The 18,570-nt window shown below is 38.4% G+C and overlaps 1 protein-coding gene across 6 annotated transcripts in view; it reads right to left on the bottom strand.

Annotated features, from left to right (window-relative positions):
- Positions 1-5,338: 5,338 nt before the first annotated feature.
- The window catches only part of ZNF667 (zinc finger protein 667), a 32,839-nt gene continuing 19,607 nt past the window's right edge, over positions 5,339-18,570 (bottom strand). For 5 of the 6 annotated variants that reach the window (XM_055309481.1, XM_055309483.1, XM_055309480.1 and 2 more), the window contains exons 2-5: positions 16,048-16,139; positions 14,178-14,304; positions 13,578-13,670; positions 5,339-7,650 (exon numbers count right to left, since the gene is read on the bottom strand). In XM_055309481.1, the coding sequence (XP_055165456.1) occupies positions 6,071-7,650; positions 13,578-13,670; positions 14,178-14,304; positions 16,048-16,080 (1,833 nt within the window). In that variant the 5' untranslated portion in view covers positions 16,081-16,139 and the 3' untranslated portion in view covers positions 5,339-6,070. The remainder of the gene's footprint in view (positions 7,651-13,577; positions 13,671-14,177; positions 14,305-16,047; positions 16,140-18,570) is intronic. The other variant, XM_055309484.1, reaches the window with a different exon arrangement.

Raw genomic sequence — 18,570 nt, forward strand, 5'->3', positions numbered from 1 at the left:
AATTCTGAAAAACTATACTAATATGTATATATTCTAAATTGAATATTAGAACTTACCTGTTTTTTGATCCAGGAACTTCTCCAAAAATATTGGTAAAAATTTTCAAGTTTATGTACAAGAATATGAACTGAACATTGTATTTTATTTAAACTCTACATCCATAGGGATTCCTGTTCTCACTAAATGTGTACTTGAGATAATGCACCTCTGGTGAAGATGGAATTATGGGGGAATAGTTTACCCTACCGTCTGAAACACTATAAAAACTGGACAAAATATATGAAACCTTGGTTTCAAGACACTGGGCATCATTTCAACAAAATGAAAAAATGGGAAACAAATGAAAGGAGTACTAGGACTTATCCAAATAACTGCATGAAGAGTTTCCAGACTATGGTCACTCTGAGTTGAGAAGACAGATCTGGGAGTCAGGGAGATTGGGGTGGCTAGAGTTCCCAGGATGAAGTGCCTGAGAGCTCTTAGAGAAAAAACAAAAAAACCTAGACATAGAATTTTTCATCTGTGTAAAAACTCTAGTTTTTACCAGAACAATGATCAGTGTGCATGCATGTGAGGAGGAAATCACCTGAATTACCTGGGGAAAGAATGGAAATAACTACAAAGAGAAATGAACAAATCCAAAATTATAATAAGAGATTCTGACACAGATCTCTCATAGCAACAAGCAGAGAGAAATCATAAGGCTACTACACAACCAACCAACTTTACCTAATTGACATTTTGAAAACCCTCCACTCAAGAACAGAACACAAATTATTTTCATATATACCAAGAATAGTTACCAAAACAGATCACATCCCAGGCTTCAAAATATAGCTCAATTAACTTAGAAGAATTCAAGTCGTACAAAATATGTAATATGTTTCCTGACCAGAGGGGATTAAATTATAAATCCAGTAACAGAAAGATACTTGGAAAATCTCCTAATGTTTGGACCTAGGTAGTATCCCATTGGTCAAGAGAGAAATCTACGGGAAAACAAGAGTTATTTTAAGTTGAATAAAACTTAAAACAGGCTTACAGCATGTCAGAATGTGTGGGATGCAAATAACAGTTCATAGAAGGAAATGTAATAAATAGTACCGTTATAAAATTTTGAAAGATCTTAGTGACTTCAATTTCCACCTAACTAGAATATGAAAAACAATGAAATGCAAAGTTAGCATAAGAATGGAAGTAATTACTAATAGAACTCAATGAAATAGGAAGCAAAAATAAAAGCAGGTCAATAAAACCAGTAAATCTTAAGAATATTGGAAAAAAAATACTCAAGGTACCAATATCTAGAATGCCAGAGGTGACATCACCACAAACTCTGTTATGAAATGGGTTAAGAGAATGTTGTGAACTTTATGTAAATAATTTAACTAAGATGAAATGGGAAATTTTCTTGAAAGAAAATACCAAGTTTCTCAAGAAATAATCTGAACAGTTATTTAAAAACATATTTGTGAGGCACTTGGGTGGCTCAGTGGGTTAAGCATCTGCCTTTGGCTAAGGTTATGATGGGGGGTGGGGGGGGAGTTCTGGGATCAAGTCCTGCAACAGGCTCCCCTGCTCAGTGGGGAGACTGCTTTGCCTTCTCCCTTTGCTGCTTGCCCTGCTTGTGCTCTTGCTTTCTCAAATAATCTTTTTTTAAAAAAAGGAATCTGTAATTTAACTCTCCCAAATATTTCCAGATGTTATTGCTAGTTTAGTTCTGCTACTAAATAGCAAGGAATATACTTTATATAACGTTTTATTTTATTTTTTGTTATTATTTTTTTAATTTTTATTTATTTATGATAGAGAGAGAGAGAGAAAGAGAGAGAGAGAGGCAGAGACATAGGCAGAGGGAGAAGCAGGCTCCATGCACTGGGAGCCCGACGTGGGTTTCGATCCTGGGTCTCCAGGATCGTGCCCTGGGCCAAAGGCAGGCACCAAACCGCTGCGCCACCCAGGGATCCCTATATAACGTTTTAAAACTCAAAATTTGTTGTATGGTCTTGTGTACTCCTTCATGTGTAATTGAAAAGAATGTATTCTGCTCTTGTGGTGTTTTATAAATGTCAACTAGTTAACATGGTCAGTTGTGTTGTTCAGGTCTATATTCTGATTTTGTGTCTATTTGTCTTATTAATAGCTGAAAGACAAAGGAGAAATCCCCTGTAATAGTGGGTTGATCTATTTGGCCATTTTGTTCTTTTTTTCACTTGTGTAATTTGCACCTCTGTAGTCTAATACATAAACATTTAGGATTGTTACATTTACCTGGAAATTGATCCCTTTATTATGTAATGTTTTTCTTGATCACTGAATACATTTGTTGTTCTAAAGTCAGCTTCATCTGACATATTTCTATAGTGACTCCGTTTTTTAATTTTCAAAATATTTTAATTTATTTATTCATGAAAGAGACAGAGAGGCAGAGACACAGGCAGAGGGGGAGGCAGGCTCCTAGTGGGGACCCCGATGTGGGACTCAATCCTGAGCTGAAGGCAGACACTCAACTGCTGAGCCACCCAGGTATCCCTCAACTTTTTAATTTAAATTCAATTTGCCAACATATAACCAATCCAGTGCTCATCCCATCAAGTGACCCCCTCAGTGCCTGTCACCCACTTCCCCCAACTGTCTTTTTGTTTGTATGATCTTTTTCCCCACTATTTAACTTTTAATTAACTATGCCTGTATAAAGTACGTTTCTGCTAGCATCTAGTTGGGTCCTGCTTTTCCGTTCAGTCTTAAATGTCTTAAGTATGCTTAGAGTATCTGCTTTTGATGTAATTAAAAAGTATATTTGCATTAAAATCAACCTACCCTCAACCACTTTCTAATTGCCCTTTGTCTTTTGTTCTTTTTCTGCCCTCAACTAAAGACTTTTAAATTATTCCATTTTATTCTATTAACAAATTTACCTCTTTAAAATATTTCAGGGGTTATCCTATGTTTAGAATATATACCTTTAATTAGCCAGAATAGATCTTCAAGTTATACATCACCTAACAAGATCCTGCACAACATATTCCGTTTCTCCTTACCTTTTGTACTTGTCATGCATTTTGCTTTTATATGTGATAAACACACAAAGCATGTTACTGTTTTAAAGTTATCTTTTAAATATTTACGTAAGTGAAGAAAAATTATTTTACCTTCATTTATTCCATTTCTCTTCTTTCCTTTGTGTATATCCAAGGATCTGTTGTGATTTCACATTCCTTCCGCTTCAAGAACTTCATTTAACATTTCAATTAGAGTAGATCTTATGGCAATGTATTGTCTTTATTTTGAGAAAGTCTTCATTTCTCTATCAATTTTGAAAGAGATTTCCATGAACAGTTTCACAAAGACAGCTTTTCTTCCAGGACTTTACAAATGTCATTATCCTCCAGTTTGCATGATTTCTAAGTCTATTGTAATTCTTTTTCTCTAAGTCTGCTGTAATTCTTATCTTTGTTCCTCTGTAATTAAAAAAAAAAAATCCTTCTTCGTATTCTGAGCTTTATATATGCATGTTCTGGTGTCATCAGCCATTGAATTTCCAAATATTTCTTCTGCTTCATTTTTTCTATGCCTTTTGGGATGCTAGTTATGTGCTGACCAGATCTTTCCCCACAGCACTTGGATGTTCTTTTGTCACCTCCTTCCACCCCACATCCCCCTTTGTTTTGGTTTGGGTGATTTTTATTCCCCTATCCTCAAGTTCAATTATTCTTTCCTTGGCTGTGTCAAGTATGTTGAAGGCACGGTTTGTGTTCATTTCTAGTATTTCCATGATTCATCTACTCAAATGACCCATGTAATTTGCCTGTTGTGCAACTTTATTAGAACCTTAAACATTACTTATAGTTTATTTTTTTTCATTACTTATAGTTTAAATTTTGTCAGTCCAAGTGATCTGTGTCACTTCTGAGTAGTTCTAGATTGTTCTGTCACTTGGTGGGGGTGGGGGGTGATTTTTTTTGTTTTGTATGCCTTGCGATTCCACACCTCCCCCCAGCCCCAAAAGCTAGGAATCTTGTGTAGGACAGTAAAGAGGTAGATTTCTTGGAAATAGTCATTCCTTCTGTTAAGCCTATGTAGGTGTGTGGAGTGGGGTCATTAACAGAAAGGAATCAATTAGGTTTAAGTTTGGTTGGATGTGGTTACCCTGAGTTCAAGACAGTTTTAAAACATTAGCGATTCCTTCAAACAGGAGCCTGTTTTCCAGTGGTTTATCTCAATATCTGGGTCGCCTTCAGGGTTGTTTTCCTTGTTATGTCTCAGGGAAAATCCGGTTATACTAAAACATTTTCATTAATTCATTTATTCACTATTTAATGAGCACTGATAACTTATTTACTAGTCACTGTACTAAATACTGGATTACAATTCCTTTAATATTCCACAACCCTCTGCCATTATGTTGTGCATCTGTACTTCTCTTTGGCTTCAGTAGCCTTCCAACTTTTGTGTACCTAGTCATCTTTCAAGTCCTGTTCTTCCTTTAATATGGTCACTATCTCCAAGTGATCCCTGTCCACATATCCTCCATTTACCGGAGTTCACCATTCTCTCCGTATTACCTGTGTATATGTCTCCACATTTCAATATCCTGTATGCCCTTATAAACTGTGTCTGCAGGCAAAAATACCTTATTAGTTTATATATATTAGGTTCATGACCAATGATTTGGAACCATCTTTATGGTAGAGCTGCAGAGTAATTAAATAGAGGGGTGTAGAAGGGGAGGGAGACTAGACATGCCTCTCCATGAGCATTGTTATGTGCTCCCGTATTTGTATGTTCACTCTTCACAAATCTGGATATTTGTCTCTCATGAATAAATACACAGTCTTTAAAAAAAAAAAAGAGCTATTACATATAGTGATTAGCTGACAGGAAAATAGCCAGGTACATAAATCCAGGGTTTTCCCCCAGGGATTAGTCAGCTTGGGCTACCATTACAATATACCACAGACTAGGTGACTTAAAAGAAACTGAATTTTTACTTTTGGAGGCTAAAAGTTTGAGATCAGGGTGTCATATGGTTGGATGGTACTGAAGGCTAGGTTCCTGGCTTGTAGACACCCATCTTCTTGCAGTATCTTCACATGGAAGAGAGAGCAAACTCTCTGGCATTCTTTCTAAGATACTAATCCTATCATGATGCACCCTCATAACCTCATCTATCACTAAATATTTCCCAAAGATCCCATTTCCAAATACCAACCACATTAAAAATAGGGGTTTGAAATCTGAGAGGACACCTTCAGGGAATTGCATCTCATTCTCCACCAATCACTTATTGCACACCAGTATTCTTACATGAAAATACCAACGTTTATTCATATAAATATAAACACATTTATAAACACATTTATTTTCAAACAAAACAGTAACAAATAATTTTTCCCTGCTTTTAAGTTCTCATTCTTCAGTATATCCTGGTTTCCTTTTTCCCATTAGCCCACCACAGGCTTGTTAGATTTTACACACAATGAACATCATATATCTTCATATGGAGACAATATGGTAATGATTCACACATTTATGAGTGATACCTTTACTTCAAGACTCACTCTTTTTTCTCAGCCATAATTTTCTGTCAGCTGGAAGCAGCACACTGGTTTGCCCAAGAAATCTCTTATATGTGATAGTTCCAGGCCTAAGGGACAACCTCAAACTCTTTCTTCATGTGACCTTAAATCAGGCTCAAAGACCCATCTACAAATATGGACTTAGCAGATGTACCTTGTTTTATGTGACTAATGAAATACCTTTAAATTACAATGGAAATAAAATATCAGTAATTCTTATCAAGTGAAGAGTGGTCTTCATTAAAAATGAGTGCTCCAACTGTCTGACCTTACTACTTTGAAGTTAAGATCTTTGATAAAGTCACTGCCTCACTGATTACAAATCATCTGGTCAAAGTCACCAATGACTTTTGTTCTTTGGCTTTCAAAATGAGGCACATTATCAAGTGGTCTCATTTTTACAAAATTTATCTTATAGACAAATGCATTTTCCATGCCTTGGTCTCTGCTACTTTGACAGCCTCACTCTATGCTTTCATATATTAAAACACTTAGGCTTTGGCTTCAGAATGTGTATTCTGATGTCGGATCAGGGATGAACTCCGACTATATGCCTTCCCACATTTACTACATTCATATGGTTTCTCTGAAGAATGACTTCTCTGATGCCGAATAAGATCCGAGCCACTGCTAAATGCCTTACCACATTCATTACATTCATATGGTTTCTCTCCAGTATGACTTCTTTCATGTAGAATAAGGGATGTGCGTTGACTAAAGGCCTTCCCACATGTTTTGCACATATATGGTTTTTCTCCAGTGTGAATTCTTTCATGTTGGGCAAGGTGTGCACTCTGGCTGAAGGCCTTCCCACATTGATCACATTCATAGGGTCTGTCTTCAGTATGAATTCTCTTATGTCGAGTAAGAGATATTCGATGACTAAAGGCTTTTCCACATTCCTCACACTGATACGGTTTTTCTCCAGTATGAATTCTCTGATGTTCAATAAGAAATGACTGACGGCCAAAAACTTTACTACATTTATTGCATTTGAAGGGTTTCTCTTCAGAATGAATATTCTGATGTATTTTAAGGTTGGCAGTTCCAGAAAACATCTTCCCACATTCCTTACATTCAAACAATTTCTTTTTCCTTGTATGAACTTTCTGATGTAGAATAAGGGATGAATGCCGATTACAAACCTTCTCACATTTACTGCATCTATACAGTTTCTCTCCATTATGAATTCTTAGATGTAGAATTAGAGTTGAAAGCCGCCTGAAGACCTTCTCACATTTATCACATTTGTAGGGTTTCTTTGACATGTGACATCTCTGATGAAGCATAATGGATGAAATCCTATTAAAGGATTTTCCACATTCTCTGCATTTATAAGGATTCTCTAAATGATAAATTTTCTGCTGTGGACTCAGACTTATAGCCTTCTTACTTTCATGGGTTTTCTCTCCACTATGAATTTTTTTATGTATAACAAGGGCTGATTTCTTATTGAAGCCTCTCCCACATTTATTGCATTTGTGTATTTTCTTTCCACTGTGAATTTTCTTATGTAGTAAAAGGGATGACATCTGAATGAAGTCTTTCCCACACTTTCCACACTGGTGGATGTTCTCAACAAAATTAATTTTCTGGCCCACAGTGAGAGGTGGGCACCGACTCAAAGGCTTCCCACAGTCTAAAGTTTCCTTTCCATTATGAACTTTCCCATGTAGAATAAGAGATGTTCTTTGAATGAAGCTTTCTCCACATTTATCACATTCATAGCTTTTTCTTCCATTGTGAATTTTCTGATGAAGAATGAGGGATGAGATCTGCCTGAAAGCTTTTCTACAACTGCTGCATTCATAAGGCTTCTCTCCAGTATGAGATTTCTGATGAAGTTGAAGGGATAAACTGTGACCAAAGGTTTTCCCACAGTCACTACATTTTAAAGATTTCTTCCCTGAATGCACATTCTTGGGTTTCATCAGGACTGAACTTTTCTTGCAGCTTCTCTTTCCTGTGGGAATGTTTTGTGATGCAGAAACTTGTTTCTGATAGATACTTTGCCCAGATTTGATGTCTAGATTTGGAGGTAACTTCTTGGTCTCACATTTAAACCCTGAGTCTGAAAGATAGCAAGAAATTCAATATTTGTTTTTCTATGCTGAAAAATGAAGTTTCTGTGCAGTCATTATCAATAATAATAATAATAATAACCATTACCATACATAACAATAAAGACAGTCAGTATAATTTTATCATAGTAAGAACTTTATAGAAATATTTAATAATTAGAATTTAAGAAATCTTGGCAGCCCCGGTGGCTCAGTGGTTTAGTGCCGCCTTCAGCCCAGGATGTGATCCTGGAGAACCGGAATCAAGGCCCACGTCAGGTTCCCTGCATGGAGCCTGCTTCTCTCTCTCTGTCTCTCATGAATATATAAAATCTTAAAAAAAAAAAAATACAGGCATACCAAACGGCAAAAAACACAATTTGAAAAGATAGAGCAAGCATCAAAACCAGACTCAGATATGGCAGGGATGCTGGAATTATCAGACCAGAAATTTAAAACTAATATGTTAAGAGCTCTAATAGATAAAGTATACAGCATATTAGAACAGATGGGCAATGTAAGCAAGAGATGGAAACCTAAGAATCAAAACAAAACATTAGATAAAAGACACTAACAGAAATAAAGAAATGCCTTGAATGGCCTTATTAGTAGATTCCACATAGCTGAAGAAAAATTCTGTGGGCTAAAGGATTCAATCAACAGAATCCTTATGAAAACCAGAAAGCAGGGGCGCCTGGATGGCTCAGTCGGTTAAGCGTCTGCCTTCAGCTCAGCTAGTGATCCCAGGGTCCTGGGATGGAGCCCCACATCCAGCTCCCAGCTCAGTAGGGACCCTGTTTCTCCCTCTCCCCTTGCCCCTCCCCACTACTCATGCTTGGTCTCTTTCTCTTTTTCTCTCTCAAATAAAATCTTTTTTCAATGATTTTATTTATTTATGAGAGAGGCAGAGACATAGGCAGAGGGAAAATCAGGCTCCCTGCAGGGGAGAATTTGTTGCCAGTAGCCCTGCCTTGCAAGAAATGTTAAAAGAGGTCTGTTAGAAGGAAAATAATACATCAGAAACTTGGATCTATATAGAAAAGGGAAAAGCAATAAAGAAAGAATAAGTAGGGATGCCTGGGTGGCTCAGTGGTTAAGCATCTGCCTTCGGCCTAGGGCATGATCCTGGAGTCCCGGGATCAAGTCCCACATCAGGCTCCCTGCATGGAACCTGCTTCTTTCTCTGCCTCTCTGTGTCTCTAATGAATACATAAATAATAATAAAAAAAAGAAAAGAAAAGAAAAGAAAAGAAAGAAAATAAGTAAAGGCAAAAAAAAAAAAAAAAAACATTTTTCTTCTTAATTGACCTAACAGTTTGTTCAAAATAACAGCAACAATGTATTCAATTGTGTATGCTTATATATTTATTTGATGTATACACGTAAATATATATATATATATATATATATATATATATATATATATATATATATAGGGAACCCTGGGTGGCGCAGCAGTTTAGCGCCTGCCTTTGGCCCAGGGCGCGATCCTGGAGACCCGGGATCGAATCCCACATCGGGCTCCCGGTGCATGGAGCCTGCTTCTCCCTCTGCCTGTGTCTCTGCCTCTCTCTCTCTCTCTCTCTGTGTGACTATCATAAATAAATGAAAATTTTAAAAAAAATTATATATATATATATATATATATATATATATGCTTGCTTACATGTATTTTATATATAAATGAAGTGAATGATAGCAGTGATACAGGTGAGGAAGGAATCAGCATTATTTTGTTATTGTAAGGTACTCACACTACCCATAAAGTGGTATAGTGTTATCTGAAAGTGGACTTGGATTAGCTGCAAACATATAGTGTAAATTCTAGGGCAACCATGTAAAAAAAAAAAGTATGTGCGCATACACACACACACACACACATATATGATATGATAAGGAAGAACAGAAAATAGAATCATATAAATCTTCATTTAAAACCACAAACAAAAAAGTAAAATCACAATAACCAGAAAAAGAGTAGAAGACAAACAAAAACAGGAATAAAGACATCAAATAAAATATTTATTTTATATATAGTAAATATCATCCAACTGTATCAATAATCACTTTGAATGTCAATCAAAAGTCTAAACCAATCAAAAGAGATTGAATTTGATTTTATTCAGAGTGAATTAAGAACCATGGCCCAAGTATGTGTTGTCTCTAAGAAACTCACGTTAGATATAAAGACACAGATTAAAAGTAAATGCAGAAAAATAGACCATGCTAACACAAATCAAAAGAGAACAGGAGTAGCTCTATTAATTCTGGACAGAGCAGACTTTTAAAAGCACAGAAGTTACCATGGGGAAAAAAAGAAAAAAAAAAAAAGAAGTTACCATGGATAAAATGAGGCATTATATAATGACAAAGGAATCAATTCTTCAGAAGCTATAAATTCTTACTGGGTATATGCCAAGCAACAAAACATGAAATAACAAGAGACAAAAACTGATAAAACCGCAAGGAGAAATATACGAATCCACTATCATATTTAAGACACTTCAACATCCCTCTCTCATAAATGAACAGATCCAGGAAGCAGAAAATCAGTTAGTAGAATTCAACCATACCTTCTTTCAACTGGATATAACTGGCATCTATAGACTATTTCATCCAACAATTGCAGAGGTCACATTGTTCTCAAGCTCACATATAACATTCACCAAGTGGACCACATTCTGGGCCTTAAAAACACACCTTAACAAATAATAGAAATCACACAATGCTCTCAGATCACAGTGAAATTAAACTAGAAATCAGTTAACAGAAATATGACTGGAGGGGTATCTGGGTGGCTGAGTCAGTCAAGTGTCTGCCTTTTGCTCAGGTCATGACCTGGGTCCTGGGATTGAGCCCCACATTGGGCTCCCTGCTCAGCAAGGAGTCTGCTTCTCCCTCCCTCTGCCTCTCCCCCTACTTGTGCACGCTCTCTCTCTATTTAAATAAATAAATAAAATCTTTAAAAAAAAGATCGATCAATCACTAGAAAATCCCTAGCTACTTGAAAGTTAAATAGTACATTTCTAAATAAGTGTGAAATCACAAAAGAAATTTTTAAATATTTTAAACTCAATGAAAATAAAACATAACATCAGAATTTGTGGGATGCATCGGAACCAGTGTTTATAGAGAAGTCTGTAGCACTATATGCATGTTAAAAAAGGAACAAAGATCTAAAATTGCTAATCTAAGATCCCCTCTTAGGAAATCAGAAAAAGAGCTAATTAAATCCAAAATAAGCAGAAAAAATAAACTGAAATCACTGAAATTGAAAACAAGAAATAGAAAAGTACAACAAAACCAAAAGCTGGTTCTTTCAAAGTCATTAAAGTTGATAAGCTAAGAAAAAAGAGAATTCTGACACAAATTATTAATGTTAGAAATAAAAATTAGGACAGAAATATATATTTCATGGAAACAAAAAGAATAAAGGAAAATTACAATTTCTTTGCCCATAAATCTGAAAACCTAGATGAAAGAAACCACTTTGTTGAACAGTCTTCCAAAAGTCACATATGATAGACAATGTGAATAGGCCTATATGTATCCAAGAAATTAAACCAATAATCAATAACTTCCAAAACAGAAAGCACCAGGCCCAGATTCATCTGCTAGTAAATTCTACCAAAAATTTAAATAAGAAACCATACCAATTTTTTATCATCTTTTTCAGAGGATAGAAGCAGAAAGAATACTTGCTAACTCATTATATGAGGTCACCATTACCTTAATACCAAAATCAGACAAAGGCAACACAAGAAAAGGAAACTACAGGCCTATATCTCTGATGAATATTTTTTTAAAGATTTTATTTATTTATTCATGAGAGACACAGAGAGAGAGAGAGAAAGAGAGAGGCAGAGACACAGGCAGAGGGAGAAGCAGGCTCCATGCAGGGAGCCTGACATGGGACTCAATCCTGAGTCTCCAGGGTCACACCCTGGGCTGAAGGCGGCGCTAAACCGCTGAGCAACCAGGGCTGCCCAACAGCCCTATTTTTAAAACTGGGCAAAGCACTTGAATAGACACTTCTCCAAGGAAGATAGACACATGGCCAATAAACATATGTCAATATGCTCAATATCATTAATCATTAGGAAAATACAAATCAAACCCACAATATCATCTCACATCCATAAGGATGGCCACTATCAAAAAAAAAAAAAAAAAAAAAAGACAACTTGACAGGAAGTCAAAACACTTGTATACTCTTGGTGGAAACGACAAATGGAAAACAGTATGGAGGTTCCACAGATAATAAAAAACAGAACTATCATATGATCCAGCAGCCCCACCTCTGGGTATATACCCAGAAAAACTGAAATTAGGATCTTAAATACATCTGTATTCCCATGTTGATTATTGCATTATTCATAGCAGCCAAGAAGCAAAACAACCCAAATATCCATTGATAGATAAAGAAAATATGATATAAACAATGAAATATTATGCAGCCTTAAAAAAAATCCTGGCACATGCTACAACATGGATGAAGCTCAAGGAACGAACACTCAGGAAAAAAAAAAAAAAAGATTACAAAAGGACAAATACTCGCTGGAGTTGGGGAGAGTAGAGGGGGGATGGGGTAAGTGGATGATGGACATTAAGTAGGGCATGTGATATAATGATTGCTGGATATTATATAAGACTGTTAAATTACTGATCTCTACCTCTGAAACCAGTAATACATTATATGTTAATTACCTGAATTATATTCAAAAAAAGGGGACAAATACTCTTTGATTCCATTCATATAAAGTATCCATGGGTAATCAAAATCAGAGAAATACAAAGAAAGGTGGTTACCAAGGACCAGGTGGAAGAGAGGAGGAATATTAGTGTTTAGTGAGTATAATTTCATAAGTTATGACAAGGTGGAAGAGTTCTGGATATCTGTTGCACAACAATGTGAATACACTTAATTATACATTTAAAAATAGTTAAGATGATAAATTCAATGTTATGAATTTTTTACAATTAAAAAAATTCAGGGGTGCCTAGGTGGCTCAGTCAGTTAAGTGTCTGGCTCTTTTGATTTCAGGGTTGTAAAATCAAGCCACAAGTTGGGCTCCACACTAGGTGTAGACCCCACTTAAAAAACAAACAAAACAACAACAACAAAAAAAAAACCACTCGTAGGGATCCCTGGGTGGCTCAGCAGTTTAGCACCTGCCTTCTGCTGGGGCGTGATCCTGGAGTCCCAGAATCGAGTCCCACGTCAGGCTCCTTGCATGGGGCCTGCTTCTCGCTCTGCCTCTCTCTGTGTCTCTCATGAATAAATAAAATCTTAAAAAAAAAAAAAAAACTCATAGAACTGTTAAGTAAGTAAGTAAAATAAAGAAATCTATCAGAAAAGGGACTGAGTTCTTGGAAAGTAGTCAAAATGAACAGTAATGGAAAATATTTTCATTTTTTTTTTAAAGAATGAAGAAAATGATGCATGTTTGAACATTATCAATGCTATCATGAGAGAAGTTGGAATATGCTTTCTCTGAAGGAAAATGCTGAAGCAGGGAATATGATAGGTACATCATGAGGGCATTAAGAGCTGAGCTTCTGAGACAAGAAGTTGGGGTTCAAACCAGGCTCTGCTGCCACTTCCTAGCTGGGTTACCTTAGACAAGTTATTGAACTCTGATTTTTGGTTTCCTCATATATAAAACAGGAATAATAATAGTACCTACCTTATAGGACTGGGAGGAACCTGTACTTAGAAGTTTGTCTGGTACCTAGTAGAGGGTTTATTAAATGTTGGTTATTTTCCTTCTAGGAGCTCACACTGAAAGAGACCAGAATTTTTATCACAGGACTGTGGCCTTTAAGGCAGGGAAAGCGGCAGCTTGCAAACATCTTTAAGAGGTTGCCTTCTCAAGATAGAGAGTGCTCTTAGAAACAAACAACAGCAACATGTAAGCCTTGGTTCTCTGTCACTCACCCAAGCCCCGGCGTTTCCTCACTGGCTCCACCACCCAAGGTGCTTTCCCTTTCTCCAATAAGGTGATCACATTTGGCCTCCGAAAGGAAAGTCCTGCATTCAGGAAAAACAACAGAACTGAGCATGATATGCATGCCACAGATGTCAGAGCCAAGCCCCATGTCAACGGGAATGAGGGTTTATGAACACAAAGGGAGTACAAAGGATGTGAAGGGCAGGCGGTGGAGGAGGAAGATGAAAGTTCAATTACAGTGAGCTGAATTGTTCATTTCTAACTCTACAAATTGCTCATTTCTAACTCTACAAACCAACTATTCTCTTGAAAAATCAGACCACAGGGGCATCTGGGAGGCTCAGTGGTTGAGCATCTGCCTTTGGCTCAGGTTGTGATCCTGAGGTCCTGGAATCAAGTCCTGCATCGGGCTCCCCGCAGGGAGCCTAATTCTCCCTCTGCCTATGTCTCTGCCTCTCTCTCTCTGTGTCTCTCATGAATAAATAAAATCTTTAAACAAACAAAGCTGCAGTGGCTTCTATTTTCATAACTAGACTGATTTCTGTCCCACAAAGCGTTGGTTGTGGATTACGGAGAGAGAGCCTTACCGAGAGAAACCAGGTTCTGGTAGTTCTCCAACATGACATCTTCATACAGATCCTTCTGAATGGGGCTCAGCCATTCCCACTCCTCCTGGGAGAAGTAGATGGCCAAATCCCCAAATGTCACTGGCACCTGAAATAGAAGATCACATGTCTTTTCACCACAGGCTTACTTTCCCTCCGCTGGAGACAACAAGGAACTTGTCCCAAATACCAGAAATCTATGGTGCCAGGAATCTCTTCAGAAACATTTGAGGTTCTGAGGCCAGGACGAGCAGGTATATAAAATAAAATAAATACAACACAATACGATATGATATAGCTATCAATTAAGGACAATGTCCCATAAAAAGCATTATCAATTTGGATTTACTGGGCATTGACAAAAGCCATTTTTCTAAGCACTCTACAGGTACTGACTCATGTTAGCCAGTGACCTGGCTGGGGCACTGCTAAGAGAATCACAGTAATGTTACAGATGAGGAAATGAGATGCCCAGAGAGGGGAGATGATGTACGGAAGGTCCACAACTAGTGAACGGAGGAGCTGGAGTTCAATCTGGGCAGCCCGACTTCTGATTCATGCTTAAGTTCATACTCTCTAAGGAGCACGTGACTCAACTACACAGGGCCAAAGGTTCTTTGTAGATGTAATCAAGGTTACTGATCACTTGACATTAAATGGGAAGATTATCCTAGATTTTCTAGGTGGGTGATGTAATCACAGAAGCCCGTAACAGTGGAAAATTTTTCCCCTACTGGAAGAGGAGAGTGGAAAGAGAAGTCAAGATATTGGAAGCCTGATTTGACCTGCTACTGCTGGATTGAAGATGGAAGAGGGCCACATGGAAAGCAGAAGAAACTGAATATGCTAATAAACAAAGAGTTTAGAAGAGCCTCAGATGGGGATCCCTGGGTGGCTCAGCGGTTTAGCTCCTGCCTTCAGCCCAGGGCGTGATCCTGGAGTCCCAAGATCGAGTCCCACATCGTGCTCCCTGGATGGAGCCCGCTTCTCCCTCTGCCTGTGTCTCTGCTTCTCTCTCTCTCTCTCTCTCTCTGTGTGTGTGTGTCTCATGAATGAATAAATTTAAAAGACTTTAAAAAAAAAAAAAAAGAGCCTCAGACGTGATCACACACCCAGCTAATACCTTTTTTCAGCCTTGTGAGACCCAAAGCAGAGGACCCAGCCATGCACTGTGCCTGATTCTGACCCACGAACTATGAGCCATAAATACATGCTGTTCTGAGCAGCCAAGTTTGTGGAAATTTGTTATAGCATTGACAGGGAACACATAACTTAGAGGACAAAACTGGTACAGAAATTGTGTTCAAGATATTTATTTTAGAAAATCACTTCATCATCTAAAGTAGTGAAGCAGGTTTTTTAACAGAAGGTTGACTCACTGGCCTGGTTCCAATTAACCCAACCTAAATACAAGGTTATATGGGTCTCTTAAAAAATCAAATTTCCTTCTTGTAAATATGAGTTGTACAAGTAAAAATAGAGACATTAACAGATTAACTTTAGAGCACAACCTCAAGTCCTCCTCTACCTCAGCAGATCCCATGTAGGCACTCATGTCTACCTTGAGAAATCACAGCGGCTCTCCTCTTCCTTCTAGGGAACAGCCCAGTCAAACACTCTGGATATACTAAACAAATAGGTCAGTGGCCATGTGCACACAGAAAAAAAGGAGAGGGCGCGGAGTGGTTACATGGGTTCCTAGAGCTCTTCTCATGTTCCTACCCTCCACGGTGATGGGAGGAAACTGACCAGGTCTTGGATGGGATTCCGTCAGGCAGAATTTCCATGGAAGGAAAGCAATGGCCCCTATCTTACAAGATGGAACTTCCTTCCAGGAAGAATCACTATTTACCTTAGACTTGGACTTCCCTCGTGCAGCAGGCATCCTTTCCTCCCCCTTGAGAGTCCAAACTTGAAGAAGGGCAGAGTGCTGAGAAGGTAGGGCTGTGGGAGAAGAGAAGTCATGAGGATGACAGGGCCTTTTAGGTGGTCCTGGAGTCTCTAGGATATCTTATCCCCTGCTCCTTCATCCTGGTCACACATGCACATGCATGCACACATACAAACACGTACACAGATACACATCGAGAAAGGTCAGAACATCTGCAACATTTCTGCCCCTTCTCAGGGTCAGGAAGGGGCAATGGCCAATGTTATCTGCTCCCAAGATCACAAAAGGCTCTAGATCAGGAGGCAAATGAAACATGAAGACACCTATTCATCCATTTGACAAGCATTTGTTGTGTCTACTATGTGCCAGGTAATGTCCCAGGTGCTGGGCAAAGAGCAGATTTACCACAAAGAAGGACCAGCAACCCTGTACCTTACATTCCAACAGGGATAGCAAGTTTATATAGAAAAAGTGTCAGTTATGGGATCCCTGGGTTGCTCAGCGGTTTTGCACCGCCTTCGGCCCAGGGCATGATCCTGGAGTCCCAATATTGGGTCCCACATCGCGCTGTCTGCATGGAGCCTGCTTCTCCCTCTGCCTTTGTCTCTGCCTCTCTCTCTCTCTCTCTCGAATAAAAATCTTAAAAAGGGGGGGGGAAGGTCGGCTGAGATCACTGCTACTTAAAAAAAAAGGATCAGAGCCAGAGGGTGGAACGATGGGATGGTTGAGGGAGGCCTCTCAGAGGATGCAACATTGAGTTCAAGTTTGAATGTAGTGCAAGTATGAGGCACTTGGGGAAAAGCATTCTGGGTAGAGGTACAACAGGTACAAAGGCCCTGCAGCAGGTGTGTGCTTGGTATATGGATACAGTGAATGGTGTGCTGAAGTAGAACAAGTAAGGTGGGGAGTGGTGGTCTGTGAGATGGCTTAAATCAGGAAGGCCACATCATGAGGGGGTCATGAGTGGTTTGGAACTGAACCTAAGTGTGATAAGACATCACTGAGGGAGCAGGAGTCTGAGGAGTGACATACCTGACTTGACATTTAATAAAATTTGTTGGGCGGCTATGTGGTGAATAAACTGTGTATGACTGATAAGAAGTGGAGGGGATGCGAGAGCTGAAGAGGGAACTCAGTAGGCAGGTATGTGTAAATCCAGCAGGGAAATTCAGTGGGGTGGATTAGGCCCCTCTATCACTGAGTCACTCGGCACATATGCTACTCTATATGCATGCCATTAGCTACAGGTGACAAGTGAGTTCTGGAAATAGGACTAGTGCAACTGAGTGTTTAGTGTTATTTAGCTTCAACTGATTTATTACTAAAGTCATAATTTGGGATGCCTGGGCGGCTCAGCAGTTGAGTGTCTGCCTTCAGCCCCAGGGATGATCCTGGGGTCCTGGGATCGAGTCCCACATCAGGCTCTCTGCATGGAGCCTGCTTCTCTCTCTGCCTATCTCTCTGTCTCTCTCTCATGAATAAAATAAAATCTTAAAAAAAAAATAAAGACATAATTAAAGGGATCCCTGGGTGGCGCAGTGGTTTAGCGCCCGCCTTTGGCCCAGGGCGCGATCCTGGAGACCCAGGATCGAATCCCATGTCGGGCTCCCGGTGCATGGAGCCTGCTTCTCCCTCTGCCTGTGTCTCTGCCTCTCTCTCTCTGTGACATCATAAGTAAATAAAAAATTTAAAAAAAAAAAGACATAATTAAATATTAAAATCAGTGAATTGTTTTATTAACCTAAAATTAAAAACTAATCCTCGATTTAGTTAACTTTGAAGAATATTTGAAACAACTGAGTGTGTGAATCTACTTTTCCAGTGATAAGTTTTATGAAATTTAAATATAGATCAAGGGATGCCTGGGTGGCTCAGTTGCTGCTTAAGGGTCTGCCTTTGGCTCAGGTCAATGATCCTCAGGTCCTGGTATCGAGGCCTGAGTCAGGCTCCCTGCTCAGCAAGAAGTCTGTTTCTCCTTCTCCCTTTGCTGCTCTCCCTGCTTGTGCTGTCAGATAAATAAATAAAATCTTAAAGAAATGAAGAGATTTAATAAAGCGTCTGAACCAAGGTGTACTACATGTGTAAAACACAGATTTCAAAAACTTAGTATGAAAAAAATATAAAATACCTAATTGATAATTGTTTATACTGACCATAAGCTGGTATTTAGGATACACTAAATTAAATAAAATGTGCTGAAATTAACTGCAATGATTGTTTTTTTCACTTTTTTCAATACAGCTGCTAGAAATTTAAAATTTAAAATCTATGTCTTGCATTACACTTCCACAGGACCACACTGCTTTATACTAGAGTCTACACCATTCTATTGCTGCATTTTCTTCACACCACAACCTGCCTCCCGAAAACGGCTTATTTACATTTTTGTTTGTGCGGGACAATTTCCCACACCTTGACAGGGGCTTCATGAAAGCAAGCACTTTTAGACTGTTTCACTGTTCTCCTAGGAATTGAGAATGTACC

This window comes from Nyctereutes procyonoides, unplaced genomic scaffold, assembly GCF_905146905.1.
Source record: "Nyctereutes procyonoides isolate TBG_1078 unplaced genomic scaffold, NYPRO_anot_genome, whole genome shotgun sequence".
NCBI classification, from domain to species: Eukaryota; Metazoa; Chordata; class Mammalia; order Carnivora; family Canidae; genus Nyctereutes; species Nyctereutes procyonoides.